Source organism: Cryptomeria japonica, chromosome 7, assembly GCF_030272615.1.
Source record: "Cryptomeria japonica chromosome 7, Sugi_1.0, whole genome shotgun sequence".
Lineage (NCBI taxonomy): Eukaryota > Viridiplantae > Streptophyta > Pinopsida > Cupressales > Cupressaceae > Cryptomeria > Cryptomeria japonica.
In genome coordinates, this window is record NC_081411.1 from 479806078 (window position 1) to 479833956 (window position 27879).

A 27879-nucleotide genomic window follows, 5' to 3' on the forward strand; every position below is an offset into this window, starting at 1 on the left:
CATCTATAGTTTGGACTCCATGTGCTGCTCATTGCATTGACCTCATGTTGGAGGATATTGGAAAAATCCCATGGATCAAGAGATGTGTAGAAAGGGCAAGAAATGTCTGCAAATTTGTATATAATCATTCATGGGTGTTGGCTCTTATGAGACAATACACAGAGCAGAAGGAGTTGCATCATCCAGGAATCACAAGATTTGCCACAAACTTCCTCACATTGCAGTCCATGCTTAGGTCTAAGTCTGCCTTGAGACGTATGATTGTTGGTGAGGAGTGGTCTTCCTCATCCTATGCTACCACCCCTACAGGGATAGAGATAGCAGACTGCATTTTTGATGAGCAAGGCTTTTGGGTCCCTTGTGATGAGATAGTGAAGGTAATTTTTTTATAGATTCTACAATTTAACTTCATGTTTTATAACTTATTATATGTATTCTCTTATTTGCTCATTTTTCTAAATTACACAATATTTTCAATTTTGCAGTTTGTTAGGCCCTTGGTGGTTTTGTTGCGAGTTGCGGATGGAGATAAGCCCGCAATGGGCTATATATATGAGGGCATGGATAGGGCGAAGGAGGCCATCAGATTCGTCTATGGAGCAGATGAGAGCAAGTATGGTCCCATTTGGGAGATCATTGATAGGAGATGGCATCATCAGCTTCATAGGCCCATCCATGTGGCAGCCTATTATCTAAATCTGACATTCCGTTTTATCCCTTCTTTCAAGGCTGATGCGGAGGTCCTTAATGGGCTATATGCAATCATGGAGAAGATGGGACCTACTGGTACTTCTCAAATAGACCTTTTTCAAGAGCTACAGATGTTCTCAGATGCACAAGGGGAGACCTTCTCTCGTCCTGTCGCCAAAGACGGTAGGACAACTATGATGCCAGGTAAAAATAAATTGTTAGGCTTAATTTTAGTTTTATTCAATACTATATTGTAACTTGTTAAATGAGTTCATGAGTGAGACTAATTTTATTTATTTTTCTCATTTCAAACTCAGATCATTGGTGGAACTTTTTTGGCCCAGAGACACCAAATGTTCAGAAGTTGGCCATTCGTATCTTGAGCCAACCATGCAGCGCATCAGGTTGTGAGCGCAATTGGAGTATGTTTGAGCACATACACTCCAAGAGGCGCAATAGATTATCTGTGGAGAAGATGAATGATCTCGTCTTTGTTCACTACAACCTCCGCCTGAGAATGAGAAAGAATGCAACAGTTGACATGTCTCCTATCATTCTAGATGAGGTCAATCTTGAAGCAGAGTGGGCCAATGAGAATCAGACAGCTCCTGGGACTCCTACAGCTGTATTTAGTGATGATGACATTGATTGGATCGACCAGGTAGATATAGAGGCTGAGGCTATAGCCATGGCAGAGGAGGAGCATAGAGCATGAGCAGAGACAGGAAATACTGAGACTCAGAGTGACACAGCTGTTCCTGATGTTGGTGAGCATGACACAGCTGTTCGGCCCGTTCCTAATGTTGGTGAGCATGGCATGGTGTCACGGGGAGCAACTATGGCTGCTGAATTAGCCAGGACCTACTTTAAACGCCTTCGCAGGGGGCCAGGGCGAGAGGGTGCATGGCCCTCTGAGCCATAGGCTTGTACACTTGTAGTTGTATTTAGTATTTACTATTTACCTTTGGTATTTGTATGAAACATTTGATGATGATCATATGATGACATGGATTTTTTATTCCATGAGTTTTGTAATATTGTATACATTTGACAATATTTATATATCTATGTTTGTTATTTTCTTCAGCTACAATTTGCGTTTATGCTTATGTGATTGATGTATACTTGTGTATGTAATCAAATGAGCCGAGTTTAATGATGTTTTTGTGTCTTTAAGGTGTATTCAATAAAGGGTGTCTGAAACAAGTTTTAAATCTTTAAAAATCTCTAAATTTCTTGAGTTTTTCACTTTCCCGAGTCCAGCCGAGTCTGGAGCCGAGTCTGACGCCGAGTCCCGAGTCCGAGTCAAGTCCAAGTCCGAGCCGAGTCCGAGTCCTGTGTCTTTGATCCAGACACATTACCGGTTTTAGAGAAGTGCTAGACTCCATGATAGAGGAGAATGATCAAGAAGTGACCATCGGAGATGATTCCTCACATCCAGTCAAAGGAATTGGAAACTGCATCATCAAATTAAAGACAGGCATGTCATTGCAACTTGAAGGAGTACTATATGTCCCCGGCATCAAAAGAAATCTAGTCTCCATATCAGCACTAGAGGATAATGGATACAAAGTGACCTTCATGGAAAACAAGGTGTTGGCTTGGCCGAGAAATTCTACCATCAAGAAAGCTAAAGTCATTGGACAAAGACAAGGCTATTTGTATGAGCTATGCACAGAGCCCAACTTAGCCTTAATTCATGAAGCCACAAATGCAAATGAGGTGTGGCATAGAAGACTAGGCCACCTGAATTATAGGGCTTTATCATCTATGGGAAATCTTGTCACAGGTCTACCTAAGTTGAAGCAATATCATTCAGAGGCGTGCAAGGGATGTGCCCTAGGTAAAAATACCAAGGGTGCCTTCCAAAAGAGTACTAGGAAGACAAGCAAATTATTAGAATTAGTTCATTCTGATGTATGTGGACCTATGTCCGAACCCTCTCTAGGGGGATTTTTGTATTATGTAATATTTGTTGATGACTACTCTAGGAAAACTTGGATCTACTTTCTGAAATGTAAAGAATCAGAAGAGATCCTCTATAGGTTTAAAGAATTCAAATCACTAACAGAGAACTACTCAAGAAATAAAATTAAAACCCTAAGAACTGACAATGGGGGGGAATATACTTCAGAATTATTTAAAGATTTTTGTAAAAATTCAGGGATCAAGAGGGAGTTAACAATACCTTATAATCCTCAACAAAATGGGGTAGCTGAGAGGAAAAATAGGACTATTGTAGAAGCTACCAAAGCCATGATCCTTGATCAAAATCTAAATATCAAACTTTTGGCAGAAGCAACTAGCACTGTGGTATATATACAAAACAGATGTCCTCACTCCCACCTTGAAGATAAAACTCCTGAGGAAGTCTTCACCAAAATAAAGCCAGATATCAGCCACCTTAGAATATTTGGGTGTCCTATCTATATACATGTACCTAAAGAGAAAAGACTAAAACTAGAACCTTATGGAAAAAGGGGAATACTTGTAGGATATAGTAAAACATCCAAGGCCTATAGAATTTATATACAAGGTCAAAGAAATATTGAACTTAGTAGGGATGTAATCTTTGAAGAAGACTTAGCCTTCAAAAGAGCCCAAAGTACAATAGAACCTGAAATCTATATCCCTACTCCTAACATAGAAGAAGATCCTACTCTTGAGCTTCAGTGGGAGAATCCTGAGGAGACTATAGGTGAAACTCAAAACCCACCTAGAGAAAAACTCAAGAAAAGACCACTATGGGCCACCAAGACTGTAACAGAAGCTCAGAACTTTGCTGCTCCTTCAGGAACCTTCAGGGAAAGTAAAAGGCCTAATAAATTCACTAGCTATGTTGCCCTTATGAATGATCTCTCTAAAGTTGAACCAAACAATGTATCAGATGCACTTGAACATCAAGTATGGAAGGATGCCATGTCTGAAGAGTATCAATCCATTATGAAGAATGATGTTTGGGAGATTGTTCCTAGGCCAACTAAGAAATCTATTGTTTCATCTAAATGGCTTTTCAAGATCAAACATGCTGCAGATGGCAGCATTGAAAAACACAAGGCCAGATTTGTAGCTAGAGGGTTCTCACAAAAGGAAGGAATAGATTATGAAGAAACATTTGCACCTGTTGCCAGATATACATTGGTAAGAGCTGTACTAGCCATTGCAGCAGCAAAGGGATGGAAGGTACACCAGATGGATGTTAAGACAACATTTTTAAATGGTGAGATCTCAGAAGAAGTCTACCTAGAGCAACCTGAAGGGTTTGAAATTCATAATGCAGAGTCTCATGTATGTAGACTTAAGAAACCTCTCTATGGGCTCAAACAGGCTCCCAGGGCCTGGTATGAAAGAATTGACACCTATCTCTCAAAACTAGGTTTCACTAAAAATGACGCAGATCCTAATCTCTACTACAAAAGAAATAAAGGTGATATGCTAATATTGATTTTATATGTTGATGACCTATTAATGATAGGAGATGATCACCTTATAGATCAATGCAAGAAAGATCTATCCACAGAATTTGATATGAAGGACTTGGGACTACTTCATTACTTTCTAGGGTTAGAAGTATGGCAGAATTCCAATAATATTGTACTAAACCAAGGAAAGTACACCTTGGACATTTTGATGAGATTTGGAATGCTAAACTGTAGGCCCATGACCTCTCCTACGGAAACCAACTTACATAAACTTAAAGAAGCAATAGCAGAATCACAGTCCACTGATCCTACTCAATACAGGCAGATGATTGGGTCCCTAATGTATCTATTAAATACAAAGCCAGATATCTGTTATGCTATTAATACTCTAAGTCAGTTTATGTGTGAACCTAAGGAGATATACCTAGTGGCAGTAAAACATATTATGAGATACTTACAAGGTACCCTAACCTTGGTCTTAAATATCAGAAAGTTGATATAGATCTACATGGATTTACAGATTCAGATTGGGCTGGCAGCGTGACTGACAGAAAAAGCACTTCAGGGTGTTGTTTCAGTTTAGGTTCAGCCATGATATCTTGGATCAGCAGAAAGCAGTCTTCTGTAGCTCAAAGTTCCACCGAGGCTGAATATATTTCAGCTTCTATGGCTGCCCGAGAGGCAGTATGGCTTAGGAAGTTGCTTGTGGGATTGTTTGGAGAACCTATGAAATCTACTATTATTCATTGTGACAATTAGAGTTGCACAAAAATTTCAGTAAATCCACTATTCCATGACAGGTCCAAACATATTGAGATCCCATACCACTATGTACGAGATATCGTTGACGGGAATGTAATTCAATTAGAATATGTTTGTACAGGAGATCAAACTGCAGACATTCTGACTAAACCTCTTTCCAGAGTGAAGATTGATCACTTCAGAAAAGGTTTAGGTATGATAGAAAGGTAATCTGCTTTGTAAATAAGATGTTTAATGTGTAAACTTCTTTTGTCATGTTGGGACATTTTGGATTTCACCCCGTGTGTTCATATCTAAGAGGTGACGATCTCTCATATTATGAACACTTATATGCAGACATCATAAGGTGACGATCTTATGATTCTCTAAACCAGTTATCATGTTGGATCTCTGGTATGTCATGGATGTGCCATGATAGTGTTGTGGTAAAACATTTGTATAAAATGTTTGTGCACATATCACAACCTGGATAAGATGAGAATTTAAACATCCTCATATGTTTATCCATAGTATTGCGTGTTTAGGCAATACTGATATCACGTGTTCAGGTGATATCTTGTCATAATGAAATGATGAATCTTCTATATCACATGGTTAGGTGATACTCTATGTCACATACTTAGAGTGATGTTTTATATTTGTATCTTGTGTCCTGATGGTACTTCATATCATATGTATAGATGATATATATTCTTGGAGACTAACATTATTCTGGTTATGAAAGAGAAATGTGATGCAGGTTATTTTATCTATCTTCCAAAGCTAAGAGGGAGTGTTAATGCATTAGTAGCTTCTGCAAGATAAGACTTCTCTAACCCGTTAATCTCCTTTATTCTGTTATGGTTTATTCATCTATGCTATTAGATTATCTGATTTATGCTTTCCAAACTGAATATGTTTATTAGATTGTAACATTGATCATGATTATGATATTGGCATTGGATAAAGATGGATTAGATCGACGACTTGCTTAACATAGTTAAGCGTCGATCTAAATGTGATCGGGCTAATAACCCGATAGCATCTATCGGGGTATTAACCCGATAGCATATGTAATGCTATTTGTTATCGGGTTTAGTTCATACCGATAAACATTTATAATCGGGCCATTAACAAAGCATCATAATTAACACCATTTCAACTGAGTGTTTAAGTATTAAATGTTAGTTACCAAACATAACCAAAATCGGGATGTGCAATATGGAAAGACACCGATCAATAGGTGCATTGATCGGTCATGTCTAAAAGACATGACATGACCGGTCAAGACATCTATTGACCGGTCTTCTAACACATATAAAGCCCGACATGAATCATTTGGAGAAAACATATAAAAATATTAATGATCTCTCTCCTTCAGCCTCCAACAAAACAATCAGATTATCAGACAATATAATCATATTAAATTCTCACATATATAATTTGTTCTTTTATTGCAATTGAATAAAACTTTACAGAGGATACAGTCCAAGAGCTCGTCAAGGACATTTTTAAAGATCAATTTATCAAAGAGTCCCTGTTGTTTGAGGACATGCTGACAGAAGTGTATAAAGACACATTGTTCATACAATCTGAAGATGCACCGACAGATGATGCACCCCTCTTTCCTGAGTTCGAGTTCAGTTTTGAGATTGATTTTCAGCCTGTACCACCTGACAAAGAATATGATGTTGACTTGCACACACCAGACGCTATCGAGATGCTGCACCACCAGTGGCGACCTCCTGATGCAGCTATTGAAGCTTTTCCATCGCATGACACCCCACATGACTCAGAAACTTGCCAGGTTGTTTCTTTTCTTTTTGCTGTTAATTCTGAATATTTTCAATTTAATTTTGAATATTCTGGGAAAACCTGTAAATGGATTAACCACGGACCTAATGAACTCCTTCAATTGATAATTTTGCCCGATGTCCTGGTTAAACCTGAGAGTGGCCAACTGAAAATTTTATTTTCAGAATATAAAGATGAACAAGCCAAACTAAGAACTGTTCCCGCTGCCCTGTTACTGCTGCACATACTGAAAAATTACCCTGGGTCGGGGACGCATGCGAATAATCAACATTTTGTACAGTCGGTCTCTTCTTGTACATAGTTAGTCTAGGTTTTATTTTTTGTTCTTAGAGTAGTTTGTTTTCTGTTTTTAGTTTAGTTTCCTCGTTTTGCTACTTTAGTTTAGTTTCCTTTCTGTAGTGTAGGTGTCCTTTCGGAAGGGGCTGTCTCCTCGTCATTTTGTAGGGGTATGTTTGCTTTTCCTAGCGTTGGTGTGCGAAGTCAAGAATTTTTTCCGTCTCATTTCTTAGATGCCAACTTTGGTAGAGCGCCTAATTGACGGTTGCCCCCATAGTCAGTTCATATGACCTAAGGCCTAGTCATTCTAAAAATTTTGTTTGTCACCGACATTGTGAGCAAATGAGGAGCTTAGGTGATGACTTAACGCAAGAGTGTAGATCGTGATCAAAGCCAAGAGAGAAGATGCAGGAGCGCGAGATCGGAACCAAGCGATGGGAAGCATGTCGTTGGACAACAAGCTAAAGTCCACCATCAGGACCAAAGACCAAAAAAAACTCCGAATGCTGCAAGTGTATGCTTCAGAAATGCACAGTTGGATTTAGTTCTAGAAATTCAGTTTTAAAAACTGAAATTGCTTTAATGTAAAATTGCCTGTGGGCCCCACTCAAGATATTTTAAAATAGAGGGGACACAGGTCAGTTATGTCTATCTACCAAATTGACCGAACTAAAGCCAAATAGTTGTCGGTAGTTGAGATAGCGGTTGGATAGATAACTGAAAATTGAGTGGGCATGGGTTAAAGCTGGCAGCTTCTGGAAGGTAGATTGCAATCCTTGGATGTAGTCAATCCTGGCCACCGGTTCGACACGTAAAATCTATAAAAGGCAGGATGCCTCTCATTGTAAAAGGTTAGAACTTTGTAGTGGGATTTTAGAGTTATGATAGGTTAGATTTTAGGCATAGCATAGAGATACTGCAAAAATTGTTGTAATGGCAGCTGAAGCAAATATATGAACATTGAAATATGGTGTTTGTTGTCTTTGTTTTAGTTTGTTTGCTTGGTTTCTTTCAGTTGGTTAATTTTAGAGTGCAGGGATTTTAATGGTGAAGTGTGGAGGGGTATTTGATGCATTTCTGGTTCATACCATTGGGGGTCTGCTAATTGTAGGTCACCATGCATGGTTAGTCTGAACCCAAACTGTGCTTAGTTCAACTGCAAGTGTTCGTTTTAGGCTGCGCCAAAATTGGGTGCCTAAATGAATGTCTCCGGTTTGAAAATCCTTCATCACTTGGAGATTGCACAGTTCTTGTCTAGTTGTGAGTGTATCTCTGGAAAAAACAAGAATCTGTTTATAGAGATCTGTCTACCCACTACATCAACTATTATCATCACTGTCCTTAGGTTTCCTAAACCCCCCTTCCCTTTTGATTTTATTTCGCAGTCTGAGAATCGCAGCAGACCAGCTTGTTGTAAAACATAAGTCCCCTTGTGCTCCTAGCAAAACACATCGACCGTTGAGTTATCCCGCAGTCAAGAACTGACAATCGAAACCTTGAGGTCATTCCCATTGATCAATTAAAAATAGCACTAGGGATTTCCTTATCTCCAGAGGATAGGATTCTTGGCGAGATCATTTTATTTGGCGTTGGCTGGATGGAGTTTGCAGCGATGTGACTTTAGCCACATCAACATTGATCAGCGTACAACTTTTGTTGATTCTGTGCAATTTGGAGGTTGTCCTTCAATGCCTTCAGAATATCCTGACACTGTTGAGCCATATCCCTAGCCTGAGGTGCTCTGATATCTCCAAACACCAAGTCAGCAAAGCTAGGAGCCTCGTAACCAGAAAGTGCCATGAAAGGAGACATCCTGATGGACATGTGATAAGTGGAATTATAGCAGTATTCACCAAGATGTAGCCACCTCACCCATGTCTTCTGCTGCTCTGAAACATAGTTTCTCAGATAACCTTCCAATGACTTATTGAGTATCTCCATTTGTACATCAGTCTGAGGATGGTAACTCGTGCTTGGGGTGAGCACAATACCACACAATCTGAAAATCTCCTGCCAGAAAGAGCTTGGGAACTTGATGTCCCTATCACTCACAATGTTTTTAGGTAGCCCATGTAGCCTAAACACCTCATGGAAGAATAAATCAGCAACCTGAGCTGCTGTAAATGAGCTGGTGATAGCAAAAAAATGAGCAAATTTTGTTAATCTATCTACCACCACATAGATACAATCCTTCCCACTAGCTCTCGGCAACCCAGTGATGAAATCCATAGAGATACTTTCCCATTTTTGACTGGGAGTTGGCAATGGTTGCAACAATCCGGCGGGTGCAGTGTGCTCATCCTTGTTCTTCTGACAAACATGGCATTCCCTGATATACTTCAGAACATCCTTTTTCAACCATTTACAAGAGAATCTCTCTCGGATCTGCCTATAACTTTTGAAAAAGTCCTGATGGCCAGTAAGAGGAATGTCATGAAAAGTCTGTAATACCTTCCCCTTCAACTTAGATTCAGGTAGAAGAAGGATCCTACCCTTGTACATAATCAATCCATCAACCAATCTGTACTTCTCATCATGAAAAGTGCCCTCAATAATGCTGGTTGCAAATTGATTTTTGGCATAATCAGCAAGCAACAAGTCCCTCCAATCAGCTATAAGCTCACTCATAGAGCTCAAATGGGGTCTCCGAGAAAGAGCATCTGCCACTATGTTGTTCTTCCCTTTGACATATTCAATGTCAAAGTCATAAGCCTGAAGCTTACTAACCCACTTCTTCTGCCTTTTGTTCGAGTCTTTCTGGTGCATGAAGTGCTTAAGACTGTTATGATTAGTCTTAACAATGAACTTACTCCCCACAAGATACTACCTGAACTTCGCAAGGGCATGCATTATGGCAAGCATCTCCTTGTCATATATTGAATAAAGCCTTTCAGGTCCTCTCAACTTCTTACTTTCAAAGACAATAGGATGCTTGTCTTGCATAAGAACTGCACCAACACCTTCTCCTGATGCATCACACTGCAATTCAAAGGGCTTGGTGAAATCTGGTAAGGCCAAAATAGGGTATGAGCTCACGATCTCCTTGAACGGATCAAACACTTTTTGTGCCTTTTATGACCACTCAAAAGCTCCTTTCCTTGTAAGATCTATGAGGGGGGCAACCAACTGAGAATAACCCTTCACAAACCTCCTGTAAAAACCACATAGACCCAAGAATCCCTTCAAATGAGTTATCTTCTCGGGAGGAGGCCAATCAATGATAGCTCTAATCTTTTCAGGGTCTACCTTCACACCTCCTGCACTAATAACGTGACCAAGCTAGAGCAATTCTTTCATTCCAAATTCACATTTGGACTCCTTCGCGAACAAGGATTCGGATTCCAGTATGCTCAACACTTCATCCAAGTGTTGTAAGTGCTCCTTTCAAGACTTGTTGAATATGAGTATGTCATCAGAGAATATGAGCACAAACTTCCTCAACTGTTTCTGAAAGATTTTGTTCATACATGACTAGAATGTGGCAAGGGCGTTAGTTAGGCCAAAGCACGTGACTAGGAACTCAAAATGCCCAAAGCGGCATCTGAAAGCAGTCTTCTCCACATCTGACGCCCTCATCCATATTTGGTGGTAGCTCGATCTAAGATCTATCTTTGAAAAGAACACGGCTCCATGTAGCTCATCAATTATCGGAATTGGGTACCGATTCTTGATGGTTTTCTGATTCAGAGCTCAGTAGTCCACGCACATGTGCATGGTCCCATCCTTCTTCACCAAAACCATAGCCGAAGAAAAAAGGCTTTTGCTTGGCCGAATATATCCCATGTCAAGAAGCTCCTTAATAATTTTTTCTATTTCATCATTCTACTTCTTGGGGTATTGATAGGGAGTAGTCATAACAGGCTTGGCTCCCTCTTCTAGCTCAATTATGTGTTCTGCACCTCTTTCAGGAGGTCTACCAAGAGGTGGATTCTCAAACACCTTACTCCTCTTGGTTATCAAAGCCTAGATGTCTTCAGGATAACTCTTCTCTTCAAGTGGATTGGATGGCGTAAGCATGAACTTTGTTGGTTTACCAAGGAGTGGATCCCCAAGAGTCTTACTCCTCTCTGTGATCAAAGCTCGAATGTCTGTAGAGTAGCCCCTCTTATCTTCAAGTGTATTTGAGGGCAATACCAAACACTCCGCTGCCCACTCCACTTGGTTATGGTGGATCGACCTCTCCATCTGCTTCAAAGATACTACTATAAGTCCACCATTGGATATTCCTCTTAGGACTACCTTCTTCCCATCTGCCATATATTTCAGCTCCATGGTTTGCAAATTTAGAGTAATCTCTCCAAGAGATCTCAGGCACTGAATTCCAAGGACTGCATCATCAGTCCCTCCATTGCTAACCACAAAGAAGTCATCTCGAATCTCATGGTTTCCCAACTTTAGAGAGATGTTGGAAATCATTCGGTTGCAAGATATAGTGGAGCCATCAGCTACCATGACTTTGAAGCCTTCTACTTCCTCTGCCACTAGCCCCCTATTTGCAACAATTCTCTCATCAATGAAATTATGAGTCGCTCCTATGTCAATGAGAACAATGACACGATGTTCTCCTATCACACCCCGAACTCTAAAGGACTCATTCTTAAGAATGCTCGAGAATTGAGCAACCACTCCTATATTCTGGCTCAATTTCAGGCTCTTCAGGAGCCTCTTCATACTCGCTGTCCTAAATTTCAATCTGTTGTCTTCTCTGTTCCTGGTTGTAGTATCTGATATCTCTGTCACTTATGGAACTCTTCAATCACACAGGCTGAGGATGTGTGGCTATGATACCACTGTAATAAACCCCCTTAATTTTTTATTTTTCAATAGCAAGATCACAAAGACATTAATCACCCGTTAGGGTTAGAACAATGAAATCCAAACAACTGAAGGGAACCCTACACCTTTTGATCACCGAGAGCCCAAACTGGGAGGATGAGAGCATACGGTAGCAAGGAGCGTTAGTAATAACCTGCTGAAGTGCAGAATACAATAATGGGCGGCAAGCCAGCCCCTTCCGCTTACCCAGCAGATGAATCAAGAAACTTGGCGGTAAACCAACCAAGAGAACAACACTCCAAAACACAAATCACTCTACGACAATATTTCAGTGGGAGGACTGAACACACCAAACAAGCTCAACTCAACCACTTATGCAGCGGGAGGATCATTACAATAAATATCATTCAACCACTTATGCAGTGGGACGACCATTACAAACAGATATCACTCTACCGCTTCTGCAGTGGGAGGACTAAGCAACAATTATCAGAATTTAGACGACAATCTAGCCTCTTCCACTTTTCAGTGGGAATGCTTACAATCCATAAATGGTTAGTAGTACTACTACTTAACCTTACAATAATGAGATAGAATATTAGAATAGAGGAGTAATGCTGTCCAATGCTGATAAATATCTCCAACCAATCACTACCTCCCAAAAGCTCATTTAACATGTAAATATGAAATTCTGGAAATCAATAACACGCAGACCAGCAACTTTAAGAATTTCTAAAATGCTCATATCTCACTCAAAACTAACTCAAATCACCCCAAATCACACCCAAACCAACACTACGCATTAGGCGACCAAGTACAAATAGAGAGATAACATCAACATGAGCTCCAACTAACATCATGCTTCCTAATGCACACCCCAAAAAGTACACCCAGGTAAAAAGGTACAATTTGCAATTAAAAATTGATACTCAAAACCAAGGGCTAAAAACTTACAAATCTCTCTATCAACAGCATAGGAAAGTAAAGAACCGATACCCAGAATCAGTGGGAGCTCGCATAGAGACTTGTGAATGGAAATAAGCTTCAGCCAAGATGCCAACCAGCAACCAAAACACACCAAACTCGCACTAAACAAAACCAAAAGATGCACACCTTCTCAATTGGCTCTATCTATTCCTCGGAGTGAGAAATAGTCACAACCACAACTAGGTGCTATATTTCAAGCACGAAACTAGCAAGGGCTAGGAAGCTCAAGACTTCAAAGCAACAATCTGGCACCATTTCGGCAACAATTCATTGTATAAATTTTCATGGATGAAAAATGAGAAGCCAAGCTCACTTATTTATAGATTTGCTTGTTCGGAATCACATTTAAATGCCCCTCAGATTCGTCCCAAATTACATGACAGTGTAATTCGCCCAAATAGCAGGAGAGAAGAATTCAAGGATTTTGTTCAGAACATGCTAAGGCAGTTGGATGAGATGACTGCTGAACAAGATGCGTATCGGGTTTGTGCCCAGCAGGCCGAGGGATACGTAGATCACTTGCTAAGGCCATTACAGCATGTTGTTGAGTCCCACATTCCCCCTTTGGTGTTAGCACAAAAAGATATAGCTCAATTTGAAGGAGTGCGTAACACCGCTAAAGAAGTTAGAGAGTGGATCCAGAGCATTAGGACAAGAGGTGAGAGAATCATCAAAGATGTGCACAGCGTGGCATGCAATATATAGTTAACCCGCATAAAGATGGCGGAGGTAAAGGAGTTCTTCAAAATCCACGAGATGATTGATATAGCTCTACCCCTCATGAGAGCTCTCTTCTGGACTCACGCTCAGATTCCGGTGCTGCAGACAATCCTAGATCCTCACAATATCAGCACCTTTAAGGAATGGCATTGGATTGTAAACATGAAGAATGACATTGCGGACACCATAAAAAAACTCAGGAGTACGATGAATTTTTGTCTAGCATTGAGAATGTCAGTGAGAATATCCTCAAGGTGTTGGTCACTAGCTGGAAAGATAGCATGGAAGGTGACAATGTCGTGTCACGATGGAATGACAGGTTGAGCACCGATAAGATATCATACTCCATGGAGGATATAGAATTCGCCAACAATCTGCACTCAGATATACTAAGTTTTGAAGCTCGTGAATCGGACTGGCACGAATGGCTGAGGGTCCTGGACATCCATAGGGAGGGTATTCAATACAAAATGCATAATCCTCCTATTCCTCCTAGCAAGGAATTATTTCCGTTATGCATAAGGTTCCAAGACTATGTTCGGGTAGAACGCGCAGTAGGCCGAGATATCTAGGAAGATTACTTGAGAGGGGAAGTTGAATTTTTTGTGAAAGAATCTACCTCGGTAAAGGAAAAAGTGCTTTCATAAAAACAATTGTTTCTTTTAAATTCCGAATGCACTTTTCCAAGCTAGTTATTTCTTTTCAACTACCCAAAGTCATTACAAATTTTGAGCTCCGTGCAAGTGCACTTTTTGAGCAACTTTATGTTGGATAGTTATTAGTTAGTTAATAGTTCGTGGGGGATATTTGTTCCTTATTAATAGGTATGGGCAGCCATACTTTGTAGGATGAATTTGGGCCACTTGTAAAGTTTAAATCTTGGCCATTCATCCAGTTTTAGAAATTTATATAAAGGATTGTTTTTCTCTCTTTTTTGTAAGAAGTTCTAAGATTGTTGCTGAAACTTTGGCGAATTTTATGCAGATTTAATGGAAATTAAAGCTGTCTTATTTTCATGTGAGTGCATGGTCTCCTTGATTATTTAATTTCCATGTCAAGTATTTTGTTTTCAGATAGTATTTTCAGGTTAGTATTTGATAGAAACCTTGGAGTTCATACCATTAAGGATTGACTGATTGTCACTCCCCCTACATGGTTAATCTGAAACCACTTATATGCTTAGTTCAGTTGTTAAATATCAGATGGATGGATGTAAAAGTTCTACACTTTATGTTTAATAGCATGAAATCTAACTCTCCTTGAAGATTTTATCAGACTTTACATGATTGTGCTTTATTAACTAGTGAAGTTAAATCTTTTTTTTTTTAAGGTTTCAGTCTATTTTCCTGAATATGCTGTCTTAGGTAGATTAATTAGCTGCTTTATCCCTCCTTTCCCCTCTTTTTTCCCTTTTTTATTAGAAAGTTGAAGTCCAAAACAACATCTTATTAAAGAGAAATTTGATGAAGTCAAGACTATAGAGTCTTAGGGAACCCGTACAACCAAAAATGATTTTATCTAACCACATAAGTCCCCTTTGTGTTTCCAGCAAAACACATCAAACAACTGAGTTATCCTGCAGTCATGAACTGACAGTTGGAACCTTGAGTTCATCCCCATTGATCAATTAAAAACAGCATTAGGGATCCCTTATTTCAAGAAAGGATAGAATACTCAGTAAAATAATTCTATTCTGCGTTGACTGGATATAGTTGTCGCAATACGATTTTAGCTACATCAACAAAGCCATGCAAATAAGATAGGGCAAATGGCAAAACACCATATTTCAATGCTTTATTCATCTACTCAAACTACCATTACAACAACTTTTGTCCAACAATCCTACTCTATTCTACTTCTAACTACTGCTACTTCTGAAATTCTAACTATCTAACCTTCTAGCCTTTGTAACCCTATACAATGAGAGAGGCATCGGCCTTTTATAAGTTTTACATCTTGAATCAATGGCCAGGATTCCATCCAATGGCTCAAATCTGCATTTTAGAAGTCCTTACAGCTTTTTGTTAACATTCAACTATTTTCAATTAATCCCACTAGAAGACAAAATTTCACTGGGCTCAAGACACAAAAAGGTAAATCTGGTAGCTAGGGAAATAACTAACTTGTGGCCCCCTTTTTCAATTGCATTGAACTGGGCCCACAAGTAGTCATTTTACAATAAAATAACTACTATTACAATAAATTTATTTTCTATCATCTCCAACTCTTCATTTTTTGTTTCTGCATGTTCCTGTAGCACTTTGTGCCTACTCGTCACTATTTTCCAAGATTTTGGAAATGGCACTAGATGGCCCTGTAGCACACCGCTCTGCAACACTTTCTACAATCTTATGCTCTAGTTCTATGATGATAGTGGTAGAGGTCCTTTCTCATCCAACCCCTCTTACGTTGTCCTTGGCTTTGCTCGCTGACATCTTCAGGGTGCTAGCGTGGAATTTATCTTCTAGCTTTATCTTGGGGATCCTCTAGAGGGTAGCGTTGCAGAGCCCTCTTTGCACTCTTCATCTTGCATGGACACAAAAGGCAAGGATCAATCATCATTTTAGCACTCACTCATTCTCCGAAGGATTTGAGTATTACTTTGCCATCGTGTCTACGAGGGTCTCTTGTCTTGGAGGAAGTGATGAACTACATAGGCTTGGGATGAATGAATACTTTCCCTAATTTCGAGCTTCAATCAATGCTTATTTTGAAATGCCTCATAGTTGGTGTAGGAAAGGTCCTTGATATCCTCAATCTCATCTTTGTGGCTGCAAAATGCAACCTTAGAAAGAAAACTTAGGAAAAAAGATTCGGCATTTGAAGGAGGCATTATAACATCAATAAATGTTAGCACAAAATAAGGAAGTTCAGCCTTTACCTCGAGATTGGAAGGGTCATTGAAACCATGCCTTACTCCTACCTTAGTCTGGACAATCATACCTAAAACTCGGCCTAAACTTCGTGATTTTCCATGGGGTTTAAAAGCAAAAAGTTTTGAAAATTCCGAACTTTTCTCAAGTTTTGATCAACTTCGTGTTATGACGTTTTCACACATCGCCCCATTGCAAATGGGGACGCCCACTTTTTTGCTTTCTAGGTTAGTTTTTTGAGTCTTTTGGCTATTAGCCTTTCATTTTGAGGAAGTGTAGTGTCCCATGTAATGCCCCGCCAGCAAACCCTGAAGGGATTAAGCCATAACACAAGAATAGAGTGCAATAATTTTTTTTTTTTAAAGACTAACACAACATTAAGATACAACGACATATAAAAGATTTAGATTACATAGCGGAAGACATCAACTAACAACTAAAGAGTTTCCCAACGTGATTACTTAGTTACACATTTCACTTAATTCACACAATTAAACCAATAAGCTGATTATCTTAAAAACGAGATAATTCTTAAACAAGGATAATTTCTTTCAGAAGATGGAAATATAAATCACAAGAAAAGATTCATCCATTAAGATATATTCATAATCTTCATTCAAGCTTTTCATTAAAATATAAGCCATGCATCTAATATTCTAACACACAAGAATTTCATCATAAACTTATGAGATCTTTTCATACATAATTAATTTTTTTAACAACAACTGAATATATTCCATTATACTAAGCTACATTCATTCATGATCCAATTTACTGCCTCTAAGAGAGGACTGCATACATGCATTTAAAATTAATTTCATTTTATCCACTTATACATTCTATAAAAATGCCATCCATACATGCTAACACTAAACATGAAACATAAGGACAAAAGCATCACATAACACCAAAATGATCTCGCAGTTCACCCCTAAAGGGATACATCTTCGAGTCTGCTCAACTGCACGACCCCTCTGATAATTAATAAAGTTACGAATACAAGAGGTTTTCATTATTTACAATCCAGCTATCAATGCGAAACATAATTAATATACAAACGACCGCATCGGTCAATAAATACATAGACGATCCCTAAAAAGGAAACGATCTAGCTGAACATAATCAAAGCTAATACAAAGGTCCATTTGAACATCCACAAAACTGAGTCATCACCATGCAAGGTCTAACATGAAACCCGATACTCACAAGGGCATAGACAATAGGATGACCACCAAACATACTCCTAACAAGACAATACTACAACACACTAGCGAACGTAGGGACAAGTGTCATCACACAACTTGGTATGGTTACCATGGCAGGTCTTCATAGGTTCCGACCCCATACACTGGGTTACCCTGGCAACCTAATCCAAACCTCCGGCCCATCCAAGCCTCATGTGGACCCACACATCCTTTCGTGAAGACAAGGATGATGGTTTGCCATTTCAGGCCTTCTCACAACATGTCGAGTCTGTGTTAGCACTCATCCCATGTGTGAGGCACAATTATCTTACTTAGAGATTAACTTTCTAATCTACTGTTAGGTTATCACTTATTAGACTCACTTTTGATGGGTTACCCAGCAACCACTTTGGGCGCGGCCCCCAATCGAAAGCCATTTTCCCATACGACACTAGACTATACTCAGACAAACTCAAAAACCAAGGAATACACATGGTCGTACGAACGGAGTTCAAAAAGGAGGGAACATCCATTTGGTCAAACACGACTCAAAAGAGGTACACTTACCGACGGTACTCTAACCAAAGGCTTGACCAACTATGGTCAACCACGAATCATCATTCGACACCCACATAAAGGATATGACCAACTACGACACCACCACAATACAACAATCAGCTCGGAACCAAGGACTGAAACAGGTACCCAAATCAACCATACGACCGGGTCCAATCAAACAAATCAAGGCTTGCCATTACTTAAACAAAAGCGAATACAAAAATTAAACTCGCATAGGCAATAACCGGAAAAGACAATATTTTCCCATATTGATTTAAACATTAAAATCGATCCAATTTTCTAATTGATCTAAGTTTCAAATAGCTACCCCATCTAGGTACAGATCGTTTTTGGTCTTCTAACTCACTGAGGTTCATTTGCATCGAACATACATAAATACGCCATAATGAATTCTTAAACCAAGTTCACATGAATATAATTAAATAACATTAACCGAATAAATATGCTATTTAATCTTCCAATAAAACATCATTGATATTCTCTTTTGAAATAAAATAACTCAATCTCACTTCTTCAAATAAGCATATAGTTTCCAAAAATGGAAATATACCCTTAGAAAGGAGCTATAACAAAATAGGTAAACATTTTCCGAATTAACATAATATTTTAATTCCACAAAATCCTATTAACATAGGGGTTAATTTCCAAGAATTAACAAATAATAAATATTTGATTTTATTCTTTCTTTTCAATTTGCAAATGCCTATATTAGTTCCTAGCAAATACATCAAAATGCAATTTAACAAATTAACATATATATTAATTACTCATTAATTAATTATATACATTAATTAATAATTTAATGAATAAAATTTAACATTAAAACGTTATCATTAAATAATATTAAATTGTATCATTAAATAATACTAAATTGTTATATATATATTTTTTTTGATTAAAAAAACGCTGTTTTTTTTTTTAAAAAGAAAACATAATATAAATGGGGGGTTCCATGTGGACCCCACGTGGCCCCCATGGGAGCTCACACTGCCCCAAGGGGGAAGCGCTGCTTCCCAATGGGAGCACGCAGCACCCCCTTGGGGAGCGTTGCTGCCCCCAAAGGGAGCATGCAGCACCCCTTGGGGAGCGTTGCTGCCCCCAAAGGGTTACGCAACACCCCCTCCTTCCACGTGGTGGGGAAACTCATCCACGTGGGGGGGGGGGGGTATAATAATTTATTTTATTTTATTTTTATTTATTTTACAAATTTACTGTTAAACACAACAAATAAGAAAAATACAGTCCCGGTGACTTAAAATAAAATAAAAAATTTATTTTTTATTTCCAAATACCCAAATTTAGGAAGGGAAATCTCTCTAACACAATACCATACTGGCAAAATGAGATGGATTTACACAATTTTAACATCAAATATGCGAAACCCCGATCTAAATTTCAATTTTTTAAACTCATATAAGAGAGATTCATTGGAGTTTTAGACAAATATTTCTCAAGAACAGCCAAACCCCAAAATTTGGTTTTAATTTTTGAGAATCCATTTATACAAACAAAATTGACATCAGGAGGTTTGGAAAGGAAGCAAGGAGGATTTAAGATCCATAGATTCAAACTACAACTCCTCCATTTCCCAAAAGCATAAGATCTTTCAAACTTCCCAAACAAATTTCTTCAAAATCAAAACAATTTCTGATAAACAAAGAAACCAAAAAAATATAAACCAAAATCTTACCTCATATAGCATTCCTGGAAAGGATCTGATGAAGAGCCCCAACTTGCAGCTCAAGAAATCCTTCTCCTTCCAAAATCCCCAAATTTTCCATCCAAAATATTTTTCCCAAAAAAATTCAATCCCCCAATATTTTTCAAAAGTCTAGGTTAAATGGGAGAAGTTGACCAAAATTTATTTTTGGAATTAAAATTTTTATTTAAAATAATTCCTCAAAAATCATTATTTTCCAACTATATCAATAAAATAAATTTGCTTTTCAATTAGAAATTGATTTTTCCAAATAACTGAATTTAACCTTTCTATTTCCAAAATGCCAAGAAGATAAAATTAATTCTATTTCAATTAAAATTAAATCTTTCCTTTCATAAGCATAAACATAACAAATTTAACATTTAAAATTAACTATTTAATTGAACTTGCTCCCAATTTAAATCAAGCAATTCAATTTAACGATAATCGCATAAAGGAACTTTGTTCAATATAATCTCTTAATCTTTAATACACAACACATATTTAATCAAATTAAAGATGATTAATTACTCAATTTAACCATACACACCAAACACGCAAACCAAGAAGGTCAACCAGACAGACAACTCGCAAACCCAACCAAAAGGAAATACCGACGATGACTGGCGATGCTCACTTGAGCACGACTATGGTCAAACGAGGGTCTTATGACCACCTAATCCAAATTCTAAGGACCAAAGAGGTACATTTACACTTGCGAATCCAGGCAAAGACGAACCTTGCACCCATGCGGTACTGTACTTGAAATCTCCTGCAACCAAGAGTCATACATGCATACATATATAAACTTAATGAAAACGTTAGCCCGAGATAATAACACGAAATAGGAGAATTAATAACTTGCATACCAACTGATGCAAAAACCACATTAACAGATATGCACTAAAATCAAAACATCTGACTATTACATTATATTATGATAAACTAACCAAGGTCAAACCGAGATTAGAAATTGATTAGGGCAGAGGTACTACATTCTTCCCCCCTAGGTTCCGACTTACTCCTGGAAGTCGTATGGCTAGACGGAGAACATGTCGTACGCATCAGCCCTGAAACTCATTCAACAAAGATCAAATTGCACATAGAAATCTTTCCATAATTAAATGAAATATTATTGCTAAATCCTTTACGAATGCCATTACCCATTGGCAAGATACATCTAAATCCATACATTTCTTATAACATTCTAGGAATTATCTATAATCATAGCAGAGAGACAAGAATTTTCTCCCTTTCATTACACCAAGTTAATGCATTACAAAGAGGCAAACAACAATTAACGTACTCATCTACCAAATATGACAAGAAAACATGCCATCATGATCAATTTCTTTACCAATACATCTTTATCATAAAATTTTACCGCATAGAACTAACTTCAAAATTCAAATTCTACAATCAAGTTAACTTCCATGAAATAAGGGCAACACAGATAACTCAATTGTTTACACTTGCCAGGTATAAGAAAACCTTTCCAATGACTATGTCCCATAACATAGTGACAAGTTAACACAATTTACTCCATGATACACATAATAACCATCCACATAACTAGAATGCACAACTCAAAAGGCCACATGTGAGCATGTCTAATGCTCGGTCAAAGATAACATGCACGATCAGCATCTCTATGCATGATCTCAAAACAACAATATGATCATAAATATCCAATATCTCACTCAAAGGCTCGATGGTGCTAGGCACACCATAGCGATGCTACCTTCCATACAAAACCTTCGTGAACATCCCTTGTTGAGTAAGGTGGTTAGCCTCCAAGAGATAGTCACCACACATAGGTAGGTAGTGGATCCTAGCTACATCACAGCCTCACATATCCCCATCCTCAAGGTTCCTTACATCCACTTCCTCGTACACACTCTACCAAGTCCGTATCATACGTCCTTGGAGAGGAATTTCACATTTCAACACAAGACCAGCATACGAAAACAATAAGGATAAACCAGTTTAGCCACCAAAGTACAGATGAATAAAGATAATAAATCATCAATTCCAACAGTAAGGAAAGAAAATAATCCGGAATTTGCAACACCAAATCAAAAGTGCAAAAGATCACAAGATCGTGGCAAAACCTTCAAAGTCAAAGTAAAATAAATTGCTGGTCCCCAAAGAAATACAAAGAATATCACAACTGCACATAACATCACTATGTGACTAGTGTCTAGCCACCAACGAGGAAGAAAGGAACAATCGTCTGGCTATTGCAGTAGCTCATCATGTGGTGCGATATAGTCACACTACCCACATGGCATGGCAGTGTGCACCTCGACATCACCCCGCATCACGTCGTCATGCGGCATGGCAATACCCCAAGTGGAGAAAACACGCAATGGACGTATCCCGCATGGTAGTGTACCTCGCGGAAACAAGCACACGCAGGTCACATCCCGCATAGCGACGTATCTAGAAGGATACTCGCCATAAGCCAAAGGTATACATGGCTAAGGTCCACCCACATGCCCACCAACACATACTAACTGGTAACTCGTGGATAAACCTACCTTTCATGAAGACAAGGCAAAGGATCCTCCAAATTACACCATCACTATACACAAGAATCACCATCAATATGCTCAAGAAATGCCATCAAAATGCTCAAATAAAGGAAGGAATAGGCTGACACACATAAACCTATAAATAGATTCATCAAAAAGGGAAAGTATTGAGTACACCTTTGATATAGTTCTATAGTATAACTATATCATTCCTCGAAATAGAGAAGCTGAAGTCGCTTCGCACTGATATTACTCATACGCCAATCCATACTACTCAAGGAATGGTGACTTCTAATACTACCCCTTAACATACTGAGTTACCCACAACCCGAGGTTTGGTACTCAGTAGGGAAACAAATAAGCAACATCACATAAACAGTATGGTTTCCCATACTCATAAGCAACATATCCTCCATAGTTGATTACTTCACCAACCCATGGCACATATAATAAGTATTGGTTTCTTACAATACACACGAATACACCAGTACTGGTTTAGCCACATTTACGAGGAGTACTTTTCAATACGCTATCATCTACTCAAGGAAGATTTTAATTATGCTTCCCACATGAATAACTAAATAAAGCTTATTCTAGAAATAGGTACTGAAATTATTAACAATTCACAATTACATAAGGAAATAACATCATTCCTATATCTTTCTCGAATTACATTAAGCATTCGTAACTAAGTTACTAACTATGCAAAGAGGACTTTCATCTTTCAATATGAAGCCAAAATGCAATAGTACAATTTCACATGTTTTATAAACATTCTATTTAAATCAATGCATTCTTCGTAGCATTTCTAAAAATCTTATGATTAGGCAAAGAGAAGGGAAAGAGAGTTTGGTAAGCAAACTATTTCCTACAAAGACACAAGATCAACAAGGTCACACTACAATATAAAACTTCTCATTATAAGCCTACCATTTTAACTGCACGGTTTTCATTTCGCTACCGTTAAGAAGGATGCTAAAATAGTCTGACATGACGTTTCCAAGGATTATGGTTGCAACAGAATGTTCTAGTTTTCCAAACAAAACAAAGATCAAAACAGGCAATCTTTTCGATAATACCAGACCTCTTGTGAACACTCACTTATTCTTAATACAATACAGACACATGTCATAATTTGCAACCTATTATAGAAAATCAAATTACGATCAAAAGGTAAGCGAGGAGCTATCACCAAAATAATACATATTAATGCATGCACATCAGACAAGCTTTTCATTTGCACTTTCTAAACATAGTAATGCAATAACATACATCCAAAAGCTAGTTCAATGGAGCATCACTGAAATAGATCCTCAATCAAATTGGTTTAATGAAACACATAAAACAATCTTTCGCGGAACACATTAATACACTCTCAAAGCTACTATAACATGTTCCCCTTAATACTTCTTTTACAAACAAAGCAGTTTCACATAGCAACTATTCGCATATTAATGCACCTCACTCAAGATAGAATTTAATTATGTTACTCCTACATTACACATGGAGAATTCTTTAATGTAAACATACAGTTTTCTCCCAATGACCAAAATGAACTTTCAAACCCAAAGCCCTTTTATTATCTAAAACATAGAAGCATCATAGGGTTCACATAAGGGTTCAAGAAGTCACAACCTTTCTCTTGCAAAAAGAAACCTCATATAAGAGATAAGTACACATATCCCAAACATTTTTAATTTCGAGAGAGAGAGAGGAATGGTCATAATCATTCATTTTGCTACAAAATAAGCATTCAATATTTACCATACTAGTCCTTCAAGTTGACAACACTAAGATAGATCATAATCTTAAACAAGCAAAATTCGCACTTTCAGATTCAAGACAAGCACTGACCAACCCAAATGGATTAGTCCAAAGAGTACAACAGTCAATAACGAAGGTTCATACGACTCTCTTTCAGAATATGAGTAATCGTAGACCAAGACATCAATAAGCACATAAAGCACGATCAATCACTCAAAACACCAACATCAAGAAGGTGAGAACAAGGTGTGAACACACACGTTACACACAAGTTAAGGTCTGCTCAATCACTCACATACACAAGGGAGGACAAGCATGCACGTAAGGTCGATACACCTCACAACAACTAAGGGCACAATGAAACCAAAGATCCTAGTGTTTCCAACATGGGCTTTGATACCAAATGTAATGCCCCGCCAGGGAACCCCGAAGGGATTAAGCCATAACACAAGAATAGAGTGCAATAATTTTTTTTTTAAAGACTAACACAACATTAAGATACAACGAGATATAAAAGATTCAGATTACATAGCGGAAGACATCAACTAACACCTAAAGAGTTTCCCAACGTGATTACTTAGTTACACATTTCACTTAATTCACACAATTAAACCAATAAGTTGATTATCTTAAAAACGAGATAATTCTTAAACAAGGATAATTTCTTTCAGAAGATGGAAATATAAATCACAAGACAAGATTCATCCATTAAGATCTATTCATAATCTTCATTCAAGCTTTTCATTAAAATATAAGCCATGCATCTAATATTCTAACACACAAGAATTTCATCATAAACTTATGAGATCTTTTCATGCACACTTAATTTTCTTAACAACAACTGAATATATTCCATTATACTAAGTTACATTCATTCATGATCCAATTTACTGCCTCTAAGAGAGGACTGCATACATGCATTTAAAATTAATTTCATTTTATCCACTTATAAATTCTATAAAAATGCCATCCATACATGCTAACACTAAACATGAAACATAAGGACAAAAGCATCAAATAACACCAAAATGATCTCGGAGTTCACCCCTAAAGGGCTACATCTCCGGGTCTGCTCAACTGCACGACCCTTCTGATAATTAATAAAGTTACGAATACAAGAGGTTCTCATTATTTACAATATGGCCATCAAGGCGAAACATAATCAATATACAAACGACTACATCGGTCAATAAATACATAGACGATCCCTGAAAAGGAAAGGATCCAGCTGAACATAATCAAAGCTAATACAAAGGTCCATTTGAACATCCACAAAACTGAGTCATCACCACCCAAGGTCTAACATGAAACCCGATACTCACAAGGGCATAGACAATAGGACGACCCACAAACGTACTCCTAACAAGACAATACTACAACACACTAGCGAACGTAGGGACCAGTGTCATCACACAACCTGGTATGGTTATCATGGCAGGTCTTCATAGGTTCCGGCCCCATACACTGGGTTACCCTGGCAACCTAATCCGAACCTCCGGCCCATCCAAGCCTTATGTGGACCCACACATCCTTTTGTGAAGACAAGGATGATGGTTTGCCATCTCAGGCCTTCTCACAGCATGTCGAGTCTATGTTAGTGCTCATCCCATGTGTGAGGCACAATTATCTTACTTAGAGATTAACTTTCTAATCTACTGTTAGGTTATCACTTATTAGACTCACTTTCGATGGGTTACCCAACAACCACTTTGGGCGCGACCCCCAATCAAAAGCCACTTTCCCATACGACACTAGACTATACTCAGATGAACTCAAAAACCAAGGAATACACATGGTCGGACGAACGGAGTTCAAAAAGGAGGGAACATCCATTTGGTCAAACATGACTCAAAAGAGGTACACTTACTGACAGTACTCTAACCAAAGGCCTGACCAACTATGGTCAACCACGAATCATCATTCGACACCCACATAAAGGATATGACCAACTACGACACCACCACAATACAACAGTCAACTCGGAACCGAGGACTGAAACAGGTACCCAAATCAACCATACAACCGGGTCCAATCAAACAAAGCAAGGCTTGCCATTACTTAAACAAAAGTAAATACAAAAATTAAACTCACATAGGCAATAACCGGAAAAACCAATATTTTCCCATATTGATTTAAACATTAAAATCGATCCAGTTTTCTAATTGATCTAAGTTTGATTGTAGATAGCTACCTCATCCAGGTATAGATCGTTTTTGGTCTTCTAACTCACTGAGCTTCATTTGCATCGAACATACATAAATACGCCATAATGAGTTCTTAAACCAAGTTCACATGAATATAATTAAATAACATTAACCGAATAAATATGCTATTTAATCTTCCAATAAAACATCATTGATATTCTCTTTTGAAATAAAATAACTCAATCTCACTTCTTCAAATAAGCATATAGTTTCCAAAAATGGAAATATACCCTTAGAAAGGAGCTATAACAAAATAAGTAAACATTTTCCGAATTAACATAATATTTTAATTCCACAAAATCCTATTAACATAGGAGTTAATTTCCAAGAATTAACAAATAATAAATATTTGATTTTATTCTTTCTTTTCAATTTGCAAATACCTATATTAGTTCCTTGCAAATACATCAAAATGCAATTTAACCAATTAACATATATATTAATTACTCATTAATTAATTATATACATTAATTAATAATTTAATGAATAAAATTTAACATTAAAACATTATCATCAAATAATATTAAATTGTTATATATATTTTTTTTTGATAAAAAAAATATATATATATAAAAAAACGCTGTTTATTTTTTAAAAAAGAAAACATAATATAAATGGGGGGGGTTCCACGTGGACCCCATGTGGCCCCATGGCAGCTCACGCTGCCCCAAGGGGGAAGCACTGCTTCCCAATGGGAGCACGCAGCACCCCCATGGGGAGCACTGCTGCCCCCAAAGGGTTATGCAGCACCCCCTCCTTCCACGTGGTGGGGAAACTCATCCACGTGGGGTAAAAATAATTTATTTTATTTTATATTTTATTTTATTTTTATTTATTTTTACAAATTTACTGTTAAACACAGCAAATAAGAAAAATACAGTCCCAGTGACTTAAAATAAAAAAAATAATTATTTTTTTATTTCCAAATACCCAGGTTTGGGAAGGGTAATCTCTCCAACACAATATCATACTGGCAAAATGAGATGGATTTACACAATTTTAACATCAAATCTGCCAAACCCCAATCTAAATTTCATTTTTTTAAACTCATATAAGAGATTCATTGGAGTTTGAGACAAATATTTCCCAGGAACAACCAAACCCCAAAATTTGGTTTTAATTTTTGAGAATCCATTTATACAAACAAAATTGACATCAGGAGGTTTGGAAAGGAAGCAAGGAGGATTTAAAATCCATAGATTCAATCTACAACTCCTCCATTTCCCAAAAGCATAAGATCTTTCAAACTTCCCAAACAGATTTCTTCAAAATCAAAACAATTTCTAATAAGCAAAGAAACCAAAAAAATATAAACCAGAATCTTACCTCATATAGCATTCCTGGAAAGGATCTGATGAAGAGCCCCAACCTACAGCTCAAGAAATCCTTCTCCTTCCAAAATCCCCAAATTTTCCATCCAAAATATTTTCCAAAAATATTTTTCCCAAAAAAATTCAATCCCCCCAATATTTTCCAAAAGTCTAGGTTAAATGGGAGAAGTTGACCAAAATTTATTTTTGGAATTAAAATTTTTATTTAAAATAATTCCTCAAAAATCATTATTTTTCAACTATATCAATAAAATAAATTTGCTTTTCAATTAAAAATTGATTTT

General features: G+C 37.7%; 2 protein-coding genes across 3 annotated transcripts in view; one reads left to right on the plus strand and one right to left on the minus strand.

Moving 5' to 3' along the window:
• The window catches only part of LOC131065737 (general transcription and DNA repair factor IIH subunit TFB2), a 189429-nt gene that overhangs the window by 128582 nt on the left and 32968 nt on the right, over nt 1-27879 (minus strand). The gene's annotated exons all lie outside the window — the stretch shown is intronic.
• LOC131065738 (uncharacterized) lies at nt 495-1577 on the plus strand. Of its 2 annotated transcripts, none has more exons than XM_058000358.2 (2): nt 495-894; nt 1008-1577. In XM_058000358.2, exons 1-2 carry the CDS (start codon nt 540-542, stop codon nt 1403-1405), a joined length of 753 nt encoding a protein of 250 aa, XP_057856341.2. In that variant the 5' UTR covers nt 495-539; the 3' UTR covers nt 1406-1577. The 2 variants fall into 2 exon arrangements, with proteins under 2 accessions (XP_057856341.2, XP_057856342.2); XM_058000359.2 differs by having other exon boundaries at nt 495-873.

Bases quoted from the DNA above. Each gene is read 5' to 3' on its own strand.
- LOC131065738 (XM_058000358.2), top strand. From the start codon at position 540: ATGGGCTATATATATGAGGGCATGGATAGGGCGAAGGAGGCCATCAGA. The intron at 895-1,007 runs GTAAAAATAAAT...TTTCAAACTCAG, and splicing joins TAGGACAACTATGATGCCAG to ATCATTGGTGGAACTTTTTT.